At 51.8% G+C, this 15,603-nt stretch overlaps 6 protein-coding genes across 6 annotated transcripts; 4 read left to right on the top strand and 2 right to left on the bottom strand.

The window, feature by feature from the left end:
- Positions 1-1,333: 1,333 nt before the first annotated feature.
- Positions 1,334-2,722, top strand: N7496_000369 (uncharacterized protein; the record flags this gene model as incomplete). Its single annotated transcript, XM_056693300.1, has 1 exon — positions 1,334-2,722. One exon carries the CDS (start codon positions 1,334-1,336, stop codon positions 2,720-2,722), a length of 1,389 nt encoding a protein of 462 aa, XP_056560029.1.
- A 647-nt stretch (positions 2,723-3,369) lies between these two features.
- On the top strand, positions 3,370-5,258 carry N7496_000370 (Clr5 domain-containing protein; the record flags this gene model as incomplete). The annotated part of the gene is made up of 2 exons (XM_056693301.1): positions 3,370-3,485; positions 3,572-5,258. 2 exons carry the CDS (start codon positions 3,370-3,372, stop codon positions 5,256-5,258), a joined length of 1,803 nt encoding a protein of 600 aa, XP_056560030.1.
- A 540-nt stretch (positions 5,259-5,798) lies between these two features.
- Positions 5,799-8,643, bottom strand: N7496_000371 (WD repeat protein; the record flags this gene model as incomplete). Its single annotated transcript, XM_056693302.1, has 3 exons — positions 5,799-7,492; positions 7,559-8,289; positions 8,354-8,643. 3 exons carry the CDS (start codon positions 8,641-8,643, stop codon positions 5,799-5,801), a joined length of 2,715 nt encoding a protein of 904 aa, XP_056560031.1.
- Positions 8,644-8,954: 311 nt separating this feature from the next.
- Positions 8,955-9,357, top strand: N7496_000372 (DNA-directed RNA polymerase core subunit RPB10; the record flags this gene model as incomplete). Its single annotated transcript, XM_056693303.1, has 4 exons — positions 8,955-8,994; positions 9,049-9,107; positions 9,173-9,259; positions 9,315-9,357. The coding sequence occupies exons 1-4, from the start codon at positions 8,959-8,961 to the stop codon at positions 9,355-9,357; spliced, it is 225 nt and encodes a 74-aa protein (XP_056560032.1). The 5' UTR covers positions 8,955-8,958.
- A 1,248-nt stretch (positions 9,358-10,605) lies between these two features.
- N7496_000373 (uncharacterized protein) lies at positions 10,606-13,011 on the top strand (the record flags this gene model as incomplete). The annotated part of the gene is made up of 6 exons (XM_056693304.1): positions 10,606-10,682; positions 10,765-10,990; positions 11,087-11,188; positions 11,245-11,361; positions 11,423-11,576; positions 11,648-13,011. The coding sequence occupies 6 exons, from the start codon at positions 10,606-10,608 to the stop codon at positions 13,009-13,011; spliced, it is 2,040 nt and encodes a 679-aa protein (XP_056560033.1).
- Positions 13,012-13,394: 383 nt separating this feature from the next.
- On the bottom strand, positions 13,395-15,344 carry N7496_000374 (uncharacterized protein; the record flags this gene model as incomplete). Its single annotated transcript, XM_056693305.1, has 7 exons — positions 13,395-13,519; positions 13,569-13,799; positions 13,850-14,157; positions 14,220-14,489; positions 14,541-14,802; positions 14,859-15,077; positions 15,134-15,344. 7 exons carry the CDS (start codon positions 15,342-15,344, stop codon positions 13,395-13,397), a joined length of 1,626 nt encoding a protein of 541 aa, XP_056560034.1.
- Between the last annotated feature and the right edge of the window lie 259 nt (positions 15,345-15,603).

Genomic DNA, 15,603 nt, shown 5'->3' on the forward strand with positions numbered 1-15,603 from the left:
TGGAAAAGAGGGGCAGTAAAGTGTAAGGTTCACGTCAATAGAAACAAGCTCTCAGGGGGGAAGGCAAGGAGAGAAAGTAAAGTTTTGACAGGAGATCCGAGTTCTGCGTCGTATTATTATGATTGTCAGGCCCGCCCACTATGTGTTTGCATTTCTGGTTGTTTTTTCTCTCCGATGGTGGGGTTGTTGTCGTCTTTTCTTGGGATGTACTTTCTTGGCTCTTCTTGGCAGATTGGGCTTGCGTCTTGTGTGGCTGACTCCGATAGGGCAGATCTGGCAATGCTGATTGTCGATTGATCGGGCTGACGGGAATATATATAGAAAGACGAGAGGGGGATCCATTATGAATGTGATGATAGGACAGAATCACAGGATTGTTTATTGAATTGATTGCGGGCGTGGGAGTCTTGTGGGGGTGGGAATTGGGACTCGAGGGGGAAGTCACGGGGAAGTCACGGGGCCGGGGATGCCAAGGAACTGGTGGTATACAATAGACGGAGTATACAAGATAGAATGATTTCATGATGATCTGATATGGGACAATAATCATACAAGAAGTGTGTTAATATATCCCGAGAGTGAATAGTAATTAATAGTCTTCGATCATACCATCTATCAACTAGTAGTCTCGATACTAACCTCCTTAGTCTGCCAACTAGGGCGGAGTAGTTCACAACCAGGTCCAGTCGCGCCGAGCCGTCCGCATGCGTCCAGCCTCAAGTCGACTCTTCTCACCGCTCCCAGTAGTAACCTTCCCTCTCTTTTCCCTCTAGTCTGGCCACCGGTTTTTTTCTCTCTCATCTTCTCTTCTCCCTCTTCTTCACTTCTGTCTAATCTTCTACAATAACTCACTTCTATCTCCCTTCTCACCTCTCTCGTCGCTTCTCAACTATCCCCCTCTTTTAAGATCTGCCACCCCCTGCAGATTGACTTTCCACGTGGGGGAACTCTTCTCCGAGACTGACCCGGAGTTGTGCTTATCGGAGATGCGCCCACGCAACCCACGGTCCTCACCTTCGTGATCACTGCCTCCCCCGCGCTTACGTCCTCTCTTCCTCTTCCCCGCTTCATTGTTTGCCCCTTCAGATCCATTACTCCACTACTTCATGGTCTCGCACATTTCTCAAATCAGCACCTCTTGAACCTCCTATTCGCGTCTCCGTACCGCGGCTCTCCGTTTGCGCCGACAACCCTGCAACCTTCTCCACCCACCTTCTCCATAACCGTTCCTCCGTTCCCAACAGCCCAGGTGCTCGCGACAACCATGCGCAGCGTGACTCGTTTCTAAGTCGCTTCCCCCCATTCATACGAGTTTGGAGGGTGTGCGATTTTCATGGCGCGCTCTGACATTCAATATGGCCGGGATCCGGCTGTCCCGGTTTACAAGAACCGGTGGTCGATCGACTCCGGATCGCGATCACTGTCCAAGCGCAACGCTCGAAAGGGCTCCAAAGCCTCGAGCATGGAAGATCAGGGCAGTTTGAATAACGCCGGGCGGGTCCCGGCATACCTAGATCCTGATGTGTCGCGAGAGCCCTTACCCTTTCCGGAATACTCCGACCAATCTCTGTCTTCAGAGCCAAGGGGACATGGCTCGATGCGCTCAACCAGGACCACACCTGCAACGACTGCAAGCGAATTTGCAGGGAGATTCGACTCAACCTTATTCCTGTCGAACGCCGGAGCGAATGACTTTACAGAAGGCCTCGACCATCGGTCTCAGAAGAACAAGCACGTGAAACCGAAAGTCCATATCAAACCTATGCTCCGAAAGATGTCTCGCGATGATCCATCCTCCCAGTCAATTGACCTCTCCCGCTCTTCAACCGAGCAGGAGGGCCTGGGCATCTATCTGAATTTCGAACGCGAGCGCGAACGCCGCCAAAGTGAATCGCTAACTAGCGCAACATATCGCCGATCGACTTCTGGCATGCACCACCGGTCGACTAGCGGAACCTCACAATTTTCAACCGCAACCGGGTCGAGTGGAGGCAAGCCGGGGTCGCAGTATGTGCATCCCATGCGCCCAACTCCCAGAGCGTACACCCCTCCATTAAGCCAGTCGTACCAGACATCGGTTAATGAGAGCGATGACCTGGATGAAGGAAGTCCGGAAACCCAGGTGAAAATGCTTTCAGGGTCAGAGCCGCACCGCACAACTCGTGCCTCCTCGGGTCCAATTCCAAGGCTGTCACTCCAGATCGACGACGATTCTTTTACCCGTCTACCGGGCATCTCACAGACGAATGTCTCCGGCCGTCCATCGTTTGGCTACTCGCGTGACAATGGAAGCACCGTGGACACTGCGTCGCCCATCTCGCGACCCTCTCTCGACTTTGTTTTCCGGAGTCGAACGCGGACCAGCACGGATCCGGTTTCACGAGCCGCGACTATCCAGGCGGCACGACAAGCATTCGAGGAAAAAGAGGCAGCCAAAGCTCGCCGACTCGAAAAACAACAAATCAAAGCGGAAGAGCGGCAGACCCGGCGCCTGGTGAAGCGCAGTACGTCCGAAGGCCAGGATTCTCCGGCTGCCCAATCTCGCGAAGAGTTCTCCGAAAAGAAAGGAGATCACAATTGCCCCAAACGGGCCACGCAGACGCAGAGTGAGGAGCCGTCTGTATCATGGAAGTCGCAGTCGAAGAGCACCTGGGTGCTTTTCATGACATGGCTTCGAACTCGAGTGTTCAAATTCCGTCGGCGAATCCGCAAGATGAGCTGAGTCTGGATGTGTTTATTTGTTTTCATGCCTATCATCTAGCGATCTCGTTTTCTGCAACACGGGCAATTTTGCAGCTTTATTTCTAGGGTGGAGTTTTCTAGGCCACACTTGAAGTGTGAGCTGACGGCGTTTTTGAGGATTCTGGAGTTACTCATTTAGTTTTATCTTCATGTGCTTATTTTGTTGCGACATTTAAGGGGCCATCTGGTCGACTCGATAGTGAATATAGCAAATCTTCCCCTTTCTCAGCTTGCTCCTGTCCTACGTAGGAGTACTTCGTATATATAGTATGCCATGATATCCTTTTTGTCCATACTAGCTCCCTAAGATATGGTAGCGAAGAGACGTATCATAGAGTTAAAGCGTTGTATAGATCGGATAAGTTCTACTCTTCATTTATAGGACGTTCACGGGGTAAACGTTTCAAGCCAAGCCATTTCCTCAATGGTGACTCTATACTTCCCAGGACTGTCACGTGACCAAACTGCGCAAGTGTCTCCTCTGGGCTGCCAGCGTCTTTCCCTCTCCGCTACGGCGTACAGCAGCGACAACAACCGCCTGATAAGAACAGAGCTCCACCATCACTTCTCCGGATTTCCTCCTCCCCGCCAGACGCGCCTCCATTGGGAGGGAGCGTCTCTGCCACCATGGTGTACGATTGGGCTGGGAAGCGGGACATCTGCTTCCAGATGTACATTCAGGAAAAGAAAGCCCTGGAAGAGATCATGGAATACATGAGAACTGCTTATCAGTTTGCGCCGAGGTAAGCTTCACTCTCCGTGATGATTTCTTGAGCTACCCAAAGTACCTCTCCAACTATCCCAGGACTAACACTCGCTACCTCGATAGTAAACGCGCGTATCAGACACAGTTCAAGCGATGGGGCTTTCCTTCGAAACAGAATCCTGCACACAAGAATGTCGACCTCGTCGCTCGAGTCAAGGAGCTATGGGAGCACAACACTAATCAACGCGATATGCTCCGCATACTGAATGACGAGGGATTTGCGATCAAAGAGCGAGAATTGATGCGCGTTCGAGCAAAGAACCGCTGGCTACTCCGCGTTCCCAATGGGATGAAATCACAAGTCAGTGCGGATACGCGGAACACACAACCAGATGATGAAGGACTTCTGGCGCTCCAGCAGGAGATTTACAAACAAGAGGAGCAGTTTGACGGTGCCGACCCCGTACCTACCGAAGCCGGTCCCACAACTGCAGAGCGCCGCTCGTCCCCCGGCCTGTCGCCAGAAGTCGTGGCGAAACGCAAAGAACGTCTGGACCGCCTGAAATCAGAGAGCGCAGAGCGATGGGCTTCTAGAAAACGTCGCCGTCGTACCCGTGGGTGGGCTGGCCTGCCTGCTGATCCTCCAGGGCCTCCTCGCTTCCCCTCAGAGACCACAATCGATGAGAGCAAGCAGTATCTCAATCTGGACAACACGACATATCGCCAGCTAAGAGACCACTTTCAACGGATTTGTGAAGAAGCCGGATTCATCAAAAAGACTATTGCGGGTCCGGAGCGATGGCAGGCCGCAAAGGACAAATTGATACAGGAATCACCCCATCTACAGCAGGTGTTTAGTGCCGAGCCGACCCAACGCGACGCAAAGGCTCTGGCTCTTGACGTTGTGTGTACGGACGTGACAAAACGAATGAGAACTTTGGAACGGCGGATGACCCTTGCCGAAGCCAAAAATGCTTTGGGAGTCAACCCGGAGGAAAGTCGCCAGATCCGTAACGCCTTCTACGATACCCTCAAGGCAGATCATTTCACAAGCAAGTTAGAAGCGGGCGATGAGCATTGGGCGGAATTGAAGGCACGATGGATTCATAATTCGCCCCTTCTTCAACGGATTCTGGAGCCAGGGTCCGCCGACTCAGAACACGCATCCAAGTTGAAAGCCTTGGAGGTGCTCTGTCGGGACGTCATGAAACGGCTACGCGACGACCAGACTAAGCGAGACCCGGCTCGCAAAAGATCCACCCCGCGAGCCAGCTCGCAGAACACTGCGCAGTCCAACAATACTCCAGTACATAATATGCTGGACAATGGAATCAGTAACGGGATCAGCACCCTCGCATCCCAGGCGCTCGCTAGTGCTCCCATCTCCGCTAGCGAGCTTGGCGATATGCAAATTGATCCATCTCTGCTGCAGGCAGCAAACGACCCATCTTCTTTCTCGACGAACCCACAACACGACGCGGGCAGTGCATTTGAGTACATGGATCCCATGCTTCATTCTACATTACTCAATACGACGATCTGGCTTCAGAGCAGCCCCCAGAGTCAACTCCAGGGGACACCAGCCAAACCCTGGATGGATAAGCTTGCCACTCGATCCGTCGAGGAGGTGCGCCAGATTATCACTAGCCGCTATCCTTACTCGATCCTCAGCAAGATTGAGGGTGTTGATAAGGATGAGCATGGCAACGAGACGTTTTTCCCTATTGACGAGGATCACGAGCTGGACGCGTATTTGGGACAGGTCCATGGGAGAAAGGCTCTGCTTGTCTTCACAGTAGGGCAAATTTAAACAAGCCGAAAGATGACAGGCGCTTTCTTTTATGGATGAGTCAATTGGACACGGAGGAAATCCCACTTTTATCGGATTCTATTCTACTGGCTAGACTGTTGGAAAGAGGACTGTGAGTAAAGTGTGATTCAACAATGGGCTTCTGTTACCCGAGAGAATCAAAAATCAAAATCTCCAAATAGAACAGGTATTGGTCGAGATCCGGCTATGCCATTTACAAGATGCTTTTCTTCTCGCTGTGCCAAACTAGCTTCTGTAAATGACATTATCTCATATTGCATCGCTATCGATACCGGGCTTTAATTAGTGCCCTCTACGTAGTACAACGACCTCGTAGTACAAAGGTTCGAATGTGCTCGAGTGCTCAAAACGCAAGAACGCCAGATCAAGTGGCCGTGATGACTTTTGTTAAGCTATGCGCGGACGCCAAGGTTACCAAATCTATGTTATAGATATAATGAATACAGAAGAATCGCTTTAATTCACATATGTATCACATTTAAGCCCAACCACAAACTCCTACCAATCCAAAATGGTATTTTAGCTTGAGCCCAGTGTCTGCACCACATTCCTGAAGAGAACACCGATAGAAGGCAATGAGAAGGACGGCGTGTCTCCAAACACCGTGGCCAGCGCCTTATTTTGAGAATTCGAGTCGTCATCTTCAATGACAGGCAACGCGGCAGGTCGCTCGTGAGTCTGGCTGAAGATATTCGCAAGTCCTGAGTTCAGCTGGCTGGTCACTTCCTGTGGCTGTGTGCTCTTCTGCGATGTCTTCTCCAAGCAGCCGAGGCGCTGCACACTCGCGGTTGAATCGATAATGATGTAATCGCCGGTGAATGTGTCTGAAAGGAGTGCCAGGGGGCTGCAGCCAAGAGTTTCTTGGAATACTAGATCAAAGGATGGTACGTCGTAGATTCGGATATGGTACCGAGCCTTGCGTCGCTTCTTTTGGGGGTTGTTTGAGGTTCCACCAACGCGGATAGCGAGGGCAAGAGTCCCGGTTCGGGAATTGACTGCAATCAAGGGTTGGAACGCCACATCGGCCGAGCTGGTAGATTCGGTGAGCTCCATTGGCTTGACGACATCGTCCACGGTATCCCAAACAGCCACAGACCCGGAAGAAGCCACAATCAGATATTTTCCGAGGAACCTGGCGGAGAAGGGCTTTCCAAAGAAGACACCAGTTCGGCGATAGTGCACAGTGCCGTCTCGGGCATCGACCAGGAGAACAATACCATCGCTTGGTCCAGAATGAGAAGGCAAGCAAACAGCAAGCACAGAGCCGTCTTCGGAGAAGGTTATACAGGCTGTCTCAAGAGCCTCGGTGGCATTGTCGATGGATGCACTCAAATCGACCATGCTTCGGCATTTCCAAGTGTCGAGATTTTGTTTAGACGCATCGGTATTCAGGCCACTTCTGTGTCGGGCGGTTGGACACCAGAAACGGAGGAATGCATCGGCTCCAAGAGTCGCAAACTCGTGGGAGCAAGGGCGAGCCGCCAGACCGAGGACTGTAGAATGACGGGAATCACTAAAGTGCGGTCCGTCAATGCGCGTCACCAATTCCCAATTGTCGGTGGATGCGCTCCACTTCCAAAACTTGAGGAATACCTCCGGACGCAATGAAGCCAGGTCATTCTTTGAAGTAGTGGAAGTCAAAGCCTCTACGTCTTGAGGATTCGGCACCCATGAATCGACGGTGGCCAACCATTTTCCATCCTGTACGATGTCCATCTGACGGACATCAGGGGCGACAATGGGGGTTCCATCTGGGCCAATGTCCAAGGTCGTTGCGTTTGTGCGTGCCAGAGCTTGGCGAGAGATGTGACAGTTAGAGCGAATATCGAACGTCTGGAGAACAGCAGAGCTTGGGCGCTGGTGCCCCTGTTGACTGATGTGATAAGAAGCGGGGACCGTGACCATTAGTCGCTCGGGGTACTGCGGGTGCAAGGCCGCAACGGCACCGAAAGGCCGTTTTGAAGAGGAGTCCTTGTAGCTCGTGATTTCAGTGCTCAATTGTAGGCCCGTCACGTTGGCGGAGGGCTGTAGTTCTCGAGCAGACAAGACCATAACCGAGTTGTCGGCCAGTTTGACAATATACGAGTTTCCGTTCGGTGAAACGACAATGTTGCAGATGGGGGAGGAGAGATGAGGAAGGAACTGCTTTCTTCCGGTATCTAGCTGCCACAGCACCAGGACCGATTCCTGGCCACCGGAGATAAGATAATTGCCTATTGAATGATTGTTAGGGATCATTGATGCTTCGATGGCAAATGATTGCATAAGGACAATCTTACCGTCTCTTGACCATCGCACAGAACTGACAGCGCCTCGGTGCCAATGCAACTTCCGGGGGGTTGATTTCTTATCCGCAGAGCGACCAAACAACGTGCTGAGAATGTCCTGATAGATCAAGATGTATCCGCCCGTCTCACCAACTGCCAAGTCAACCACTGGGCCGGAGGATCCCGAACTTTCATCGGAATTCTCGCGCAGGTGGAAACAGGTGGCAGGAGCTGGAAGGGTCGCCTCCCGCCATGTGTATTTAGTAGACTCGGGAGATTCAAGATCAACACTTGAGGTGGTACCCAGGAAAAGATGAGACCCATCACAAGCGACAATGACTCGGCCTCCGCATGCAACTTTAATGTTGTTGATCGGCTCGCTAGTCACAAGGACCGAGATACCGGCAAGCTTCTTTTCACCCAACGAGTTGATCAGAATCTGCCTCTTTCCATCCTTCTGAGACACGATAGAGTATGATGCAAGTCGGTCCTTCTTCTCGACCAGTGATAGGTCAACGGCAACAGTTGTAGCATCAGTACCCCAGCGGTCGAGCCGCTTTCCAGAATCCCAGTCCCACTTGGTCACAAAGCCAGGAGTGAAAATATAAAGTATGTCGGATTCGATAGGGCAGAGTTGGTACCCAATGACCTTTTGGCCGGCTTCCATTTGCAGGGTACGCAAAAGGCGAGATGTAGCGGTTGCAAAGACCTGGACGGAAGTGTCAAGTCCCAGGAAGAGGTATCTAGAGGGTCAAGAAACGTCAGACACCAGCCTCATTTGCAAGCCGAGAAGAGATGTCTACTTACGCCTCATCTGTGGTCATGACTGGGTCTAGGTTGGTATAGCGGCCACCCACGGGGCGTGAAAATGACCATGGCGCGGAACTCTTTCGCTCTTGCAGTGCCTTGGAGGGAGCGTCGCCATTGATCGCAACTTCGGTACTGCTGGAAGCCTTGGTTTTCTTTGGGCTTTGAGTATCGATAACATCGGAGGTACGGCGCCGCTTGCTTCGCTCTTCGCCCGGCCGCGATACCTTCTCTGCGGCATCGCTTGCCCGGGAACGTTTCTGGTGTCGTGCCGATTGGTTGGGAGCCATTGTGGAAAAGTCCCTCTTGAGGGGAGTCGGATAAATTGGTTGATCAGACGGTGAGGGAGAAGGTGTGAATTCCGTCTGTCGTGTCCGGGAGGTTTTCCTACCGACAATCTAGTCCCGACGAAGCTCAAGAAATGTCTATCGCATCTTTTTTTTTTCTCAGAGCAAAATTAGGGCGGTATCGCATGGCAGAAAAGAGGTCCCGCTGACCGCCGTCGCGGGAAAAGTTTCATCGTTTTTGGTGATCAACCCTCTCCGCATCTTCCTCGCCTTATCGCCTTTTTCTCCGATCCTCCCACCTCTATTCACAAGTACACCATGATCATTCCAGTGCGCTGCTTCTCCTGTGGAAAGGTAGGTCAAGAAACTATATCCGGCTTGATAGGCTCTTGACTGATAACTGTCTAGGTCGTCGGTGACCTTTGGGAGCGCTATCTCGAGCTCCTCGACCAGGGTGTGGCTGATGGGTATGTGATCCTCAACGTTAATGTGCGCAATTCTTTGGGTTGTATCTCTCTAACAGCTTTTCCAGTGATGCCATGGACCAGCTTGGTTGCCGCCGCTACTGCTGCCGTCGTATGATCATGACCCACGTGGACCTGATCGAGAAGCTCCTTCGGTATGAGGTTAATCTTCGGGGAGACGACAGACAATCAGCTGACAGGTCTATTTAGATACAACACGGCCGAAAAGGATCGTGCCAATGCGCAGGCTTAATCGTTACCGGTACCCTCTCTCTTTCTTTGACGACTTTCTTCCACGATCGATTCTACTTCAGGCGGGGGAGTCCAGACGTTTGCACCTACGCAAACGCCATGCGCTAGCTGCCCCGGAAAATACATGCTCGTCGAAAATCGCGGCCATTGGCATATAATTGGGGAGTCTTGGTCGCCAAGGACAGGCTGAGCGGAATTCCTCGCTAACCCCTTGGTGTCTGGGATGGAATATCTCAAGGCGATTGCAGTGATGGTGAGAGAATATTGCTGCACACATTTTACAGGTTTCTTTCAATCAGTCGAGGTGGGCTAGACATGATGATGGAAAGGTTTTCGCGACGGGCTGCGTTTTGATCCCCGTCCACATGCATCTGGGAAGGCGTTTTACACACAATTTTGGATTTTGGCGTCTATGGAGGCCCCTTGTACTTTGTAGAAAAAATTCACTACGGCTTGGACTTCAGCCACGTTGTCATGGTGGAGGATGATTGCCACTACTTTCCTGTCTCTGCCTCCAATTGCCGACTCTCCCACGCCGGAGGCTCATGTCAAAGTAGTATTCTCATCCGTCAGGATCCACGAATCCCGAGGTCAAGGTGGAGCCATGGCACAATGGGAAGTACTAACTGTTGGCTGGCTTATGCCTAGTTGAAGTACCGGGGCTGACTCGTTATCGCTGTTTACTGCTAATCGACAGCTGGAAGTCGGACGAGGCTCCGCTTTCCCCCATGGGATCAAAGAATTGGCCCCAATCTGGGTTCTCGCCAGTGTCAGAAGAAGGTTCAATGTTATTCGTGGGGTCCGAGCTGTTGCAAGCGCCTTGCATCCCCATGTGGTCTAGCTGGACGAGCTTGGGGGCCCGCTCCCCGGCGTCTGAGTGGGTACAAAGACCCGAGATGCATGCTCATCACGCCCCAGGCGCCTGGCTCCCTCCGTCCTTTTGGGATCTTTGCCCAAGTGCTGGGAATTCCAACTTGTCCAGCTTGTCCAGCTGGGAAGAGTTCGCATCTCTCACTCCTCGGTCGTATTCGAAGACCTCGATTGGCACCCAACAGCGGCTGCGTGATAACTGGAATCCCGAGAGCCTGGAAAGTAATACCGATGAGTTGTCTGGGCGCGGCCTAAGCTCATTCGAAATTACTTGCGCGGGGATCGCATTCAATTGCTCTTGGGCGTCCTGACTTCCTCGGGTTCTCTTTTTTTCTCTCACACATCCTTCCTCTGTGATCCTCTTTCTACAACTTCGGCCATGATGGCCGTCAGGTCGCCATTGTCCGTCTTGCCATATCGCGACCCCTCCAGCCCCTTTGCGGGGCCTGAGTCAATGTAAGATAGAACCGCGATTACCGAGGAGAGCAATTTGTTCACAATCCTACCGTCACCCTTTCGGTCGCTAATATATGCGCAGGTCTGTGGATATCTCCTCGATCGCAGACAACACCAGAAACTCGACCTATCTCTCCGCAGATCCGGTTTCCACAAACATGGCGGACACTTCGTCGGCGGCCTTTGACAGCCAACAACCAAAGAAGACCGAAGCGGTTGGCGATAAGGTCGATAGTGAGGTAGTAGCTATTCCAGCGATGGCTGTACAAGGACTAAGAGCGGGAACATCACCCCCTCTAGGACTAACCGTATGTACCTTCTCCAGAAGCAAACAAGCCTGTCAAGGGAATTTACTTCCACTTCCCAATCCTCGGACCTTGACCTTAGTGTGCTGACCAAACTAGATTCAAACGGCACAAATGCATCAAAATGGACTTGTCGCAAGATCTGATGAGGACGAACCACCTCAGTCGGTAATCCATGCTCCAGCTGGGTTTGGCGATTTTGTAAGGAGCTCCCTTTCCTTTGGCTTTCAAGTCAATGAGAACTAATCCTCCACCAGGTTAGGTTGCAGACCTCGGAAGAAGAGTCTTGTGAAAATGAAGAATCATCATCCTCGAGCGAAATAGAACATACTCAGTTGATCGATGTCCCGGGAAGGTCAGAAGCATCGCGGAAGGTACTACCACCCTGGTTCCTACAAGATCCAGTTCATCCTTGTACTCGCTAACCATGACAAGTTCGGAAATACCGGCACGAGCCCCGTATCTCCACCTCCGTTGACCACTAGTGTTACGTCGGTCCAGGATTGGTCTGATAGAGCGACTCCTCGGGCACAAACAAGGCAAGAATTCGAAGAATCTGGCCGACGCACACGTTCAAGCAGCTTAGAAGGTAATTCGGGCGACCCGGCATTCCAGACTTTGCATATTGCCCCCCACAATCGCTAACTTTGATCTGATAAGATATACCGGAAGGTAGTGAATTCAAAACACATAGAGTGGCCTCGGATGTGGGAACTAACTTCCCGCCAGGTCATTTTGGTAGTAAAATAGCGGAGATCACTGCTCTTCGAGCAGCTCTCACGGAATGCTGGACCCTCTGCAATACATTGTCTAGCCTCAGTTATATTAATCGAGAAAGACTCCCGCAATCTCACGATGACGGCATGCAAGAGGATGCTTGGCGATCCTGTTGGCGACTATGCCAGAAGCTATATGACACTCGCGACGACGACTATTGGTCACAAATAATCCCAACCCTTGATTTGTGCCGAGATTTTTGCCAGGCTTTATTTGAAGTTCGTGTTTGTGACAGCGACTTGACAGACTCGGTGCTGAGAGTGAGCTTTGAACTAAACAATCACCTCTTCAACACGCACGACCGCAACCTTCCCGACGCATTCCGTGAGCGTACATTGGATTTTTACATAACCCTTTGCCACCGGCTCATGAAGCAACGAACCCGTCTGACGGAGACGGACTCTCTCCTCAGTGCCTGTTGGGCGCTTGCTGAGATGTTGTTCAGCATTCGGCAGGCCAAGAGAGAAGGGAGGGAACTAGACGAGGAGTTGTTGGGCTCGGCAGTTCAAGCCTGCTGGGAACTCTGCGATATCTTCCGTGAAGGTTGGACTCTGAACAGCTTGCGCAGCTCAGATCGAGGCACTCCACGTCCAAGTCAAGCCACCTTTGCCCAGGCTTTCCAGCAAGTGTCGCAACAGTCAGAACTTGATTTTGTCGACGACTTGCTAGAACAAGCCCCAAACCCCGAGACACCGACCACGATCTTTGACGATGCCGCCACAGTCTCCCCCGATGAAGCATCCGCTCCCAATATCTTAGTACTAGGGCATGGTACTGGCCACACAACTTCCCATTCTACATGGCCTTCCAATGTTTCCAACGTCTCCGAGAAGTCTCGATCATCCGGGCAAACAGCGTCTTCTGCTAACACTGTCACCACCATGTCGGAGGACCCGAATTTTACACGCCTGAAAGTTCTGATCACTAAGGCTGCCATTATCAGTGGCTATCAGCGAGGAGGAACGCAAAATCTGTCCTCATTTGTGAAATCGCTTCCTTCGGATGCATTTGGCTCGGCGCTATGGCAATCCTCGTTATTGAAGAGTTATCGGAAGCTAGTTGCATTTGATCCTGCATTCCGCAATGTTGGATCCCAAGCACGTGTTAGCGCTATCGACGTGGCACGCGCATGCCAGGCAATGGCTCAGAATGGACAGTACTCCTGGTTGCGTGACCTATATCGACTTGTTTTTGGATTTCATCTAGAAGAGGCTGTAGGCCGCAAAGGCGTGACTATTCAGACATAGTCTGGAAGGGTCTGCACGCCGCTCCACCTTCTTTTTATATAATTTTATAATATTGATGACCTTGGAACCCGCCTCCAGTATTTGACCTTACCAACCCTCACAGTTGTCGCCGTAGCTGGACATGAATAAATACAAGGTCGCGGACTAGGAGAGGGGTTGCTCCTTCCAGTGAAAGTCCAGTGGCTACTGTCTTACGAGAAGATAATGAAGGCCAAGGTCAAGGATGGGTTAGATGTCACAATTATATCTTGTTTAATGGACGACGGAACTGGCGTTGGCGTTGCAGGATGTAATGTCATAGAATTAAATCAGACTACCTAGCAGATAACTTTGTTCCACAAGTTCATTCTACCCATCCTGAAATAAGAACCATCATGACACGATCAAACAGCACTCTTGGTCTCTTGGACCTCCACATGTTCCGTGGCCTTTGCCTTCTCGTCATCCTCGCCGAGCTGTTTGTGAACGGCCGCAGCGACCTCGTTGGCCTTTTCTTTGTCCTCGAACACTGCTTACATTAGCTCTGTCTCTTGTAGTAGGGCAGGAATACCACTTACGGAACGACAGCTCCTCAAGGGTGCGGCCCGAGGTTTCGGGGAAGAAGAAGTAGATAAACACCAGCTCAAATACCAGCCAGCAGCAGTACACCAAGAGCCACTTCCAGGCGATGTTCGCCAGACCAACGGGGTTCACGTAGGTGGCGAAGAAGCTTGCGCCGCGGCCATAGAACTGGAACCAGGAGAGACCGCGTGAGCGGCCCATGTAAGGGAACAGCTCGACCAGATACGCTTGTTTGTGTCAGTATATAAACACGCTCTAGAACGGGAGGGACACGTACTGTAGGTTAGGGCGTTATAGCCGAGGTTGTAGGCGGGCGAGTATGCGAAAATGAAGAAGATGGTCAGTTTCGCTGCGGCTTGTGCCTTTGTGCTTATGAAGCGCTCCATGGAGATGGTCCATGCGATGTACACACACAACAGGCAGCTTGCGCAGGTGAGGTACATCGGCCGACGCTTGAAGCGCGGCGCCGTTAGTGCCAGCGCAGTGCCACAGACGAGACCCCAGCAGGCAATGCCGATGTTGATCTTGGACTTGGTCACGCTGTTGGTGATTCCGACCAGATTCAGGATGTCGCTCAGATAGTACCTATTACATGGATCAGCAAAGGCTAGAAGCATATATGACAGATGCCACAGGCGGATACATACGTAATGAGCGTGTTGCCCGACCACTGCGTGAACAGGCCGAGAAAAGCGGAGATGAACAGTCGACGACGCATACCGGCCGTGCGGAACATGTCCCACCAGGATTGTTTTGACTCTTCGAGTTCCATCTTGATGGTGCGCTCAATCTGCGCCAGTTCGGCCTTGACAATGACCGAGTTGCGGTCGCCCTCCGCGTGGTACTTGGTGAGGACGTCAAAGGCGTCATCATAGCGGTCTTTGCTGATCAGGTATCGGGGACTTTCGGGAAGGAACCTGGGCGTGTGTTAATGGGAGCAGTCTAGATAGCGGTATGGAGCATCCTACATAACCGTCGCAATCTGGATCATGGCGGGCGCAATCTGAAGCAGGGATGGGATTCGCCATGCCCAGTTGGACGAAATGGTCACCGTTCCCAGGCCCACGGATGCCGCAATGATCTGACCGATGAAGTACGAGGAATTGAAAAGCGAAGTCAGAATCGGTCGTTCTTTGGGGTAACCCAGCTCTCCCAGCATAGATGACCCTGCAACGATGCAGAACGGGATTCCAAATCCTAGAATGATACGCGCGACGACATACATGGCCACTGGAGAATTATCAGAGATCATACCACTTCAAGAATAAGGAAAAGAGTGAAGATACCTCCATTAGCGAAACCCTGGATCAGGGCCCCGACCAAGCTCACGCATGAACCGAACATGATAGTCCATCGTCGTCCGACTCGCTGGTTGAGATACGGGACAAAAGGCAGAGCGAGAATGGCTCCGAGGGAGTAAGCAGCACCCAGAAAGCCCTTAAGGTTCGCCTCAATCGCATATTCGGGGCGTCCATCCACGGTCTTCCCGGTTGGATGACCGAAATCTATATCGTAGCGTTAGCGTCTGTTGCAGAGATCACCCTGAAGGGAGAAGACATACACTTGTTCCAAGTATACACGATCTGGACGGTGTTGATAATCTGGGAGTCGAATCCCGATGTGATCTCGATACCCATACAGGCCGGGAACAAGATGAAGTAGAGTCGTCTCAGATTCGGCTTCTTGTACCAAGGCGTACGGTCATCGGCCAGCAAGTTAGCCAGCACGGGCTCGGCAACATTCTCCTCGCGCTGTTTTCCCACCACGACCATGTTGAAAGGCTGATGTTTGGATGCTCACAACTGTGCTGCTGATCCGTGGACCCATGAAGACTGGCTGGGACTGAATCATGGTTATATATATCCTAACCGTTCTATGCTCTTTATCCAGCGCGAAACCCCTTGACACGGCACGTTGGTCCAGTACCGACCTGCCAAGATCTGGCTGACCTATCAAGTGATGCACAGGCGGGCACTGGATGGCTTCATTCTATCGTATGGAGGAAGACAATCCGGGTACGATCCCCGCTGG

Source organism: Penicillium cataractarum (genome assembly GCF_028827025.1).
Source record: "Penicillium cataractarum strain IBT 29864 chromosome Unknown utg000001l, whole genome shotgun sequence".
Classification (NCBI taxonomy): Eukaryota; Fungi; Ascomycota; class Eurotiomycetes; order Eurotiales; family Aspergillaceae; genus Penicillium; species Penicillium cataractarum.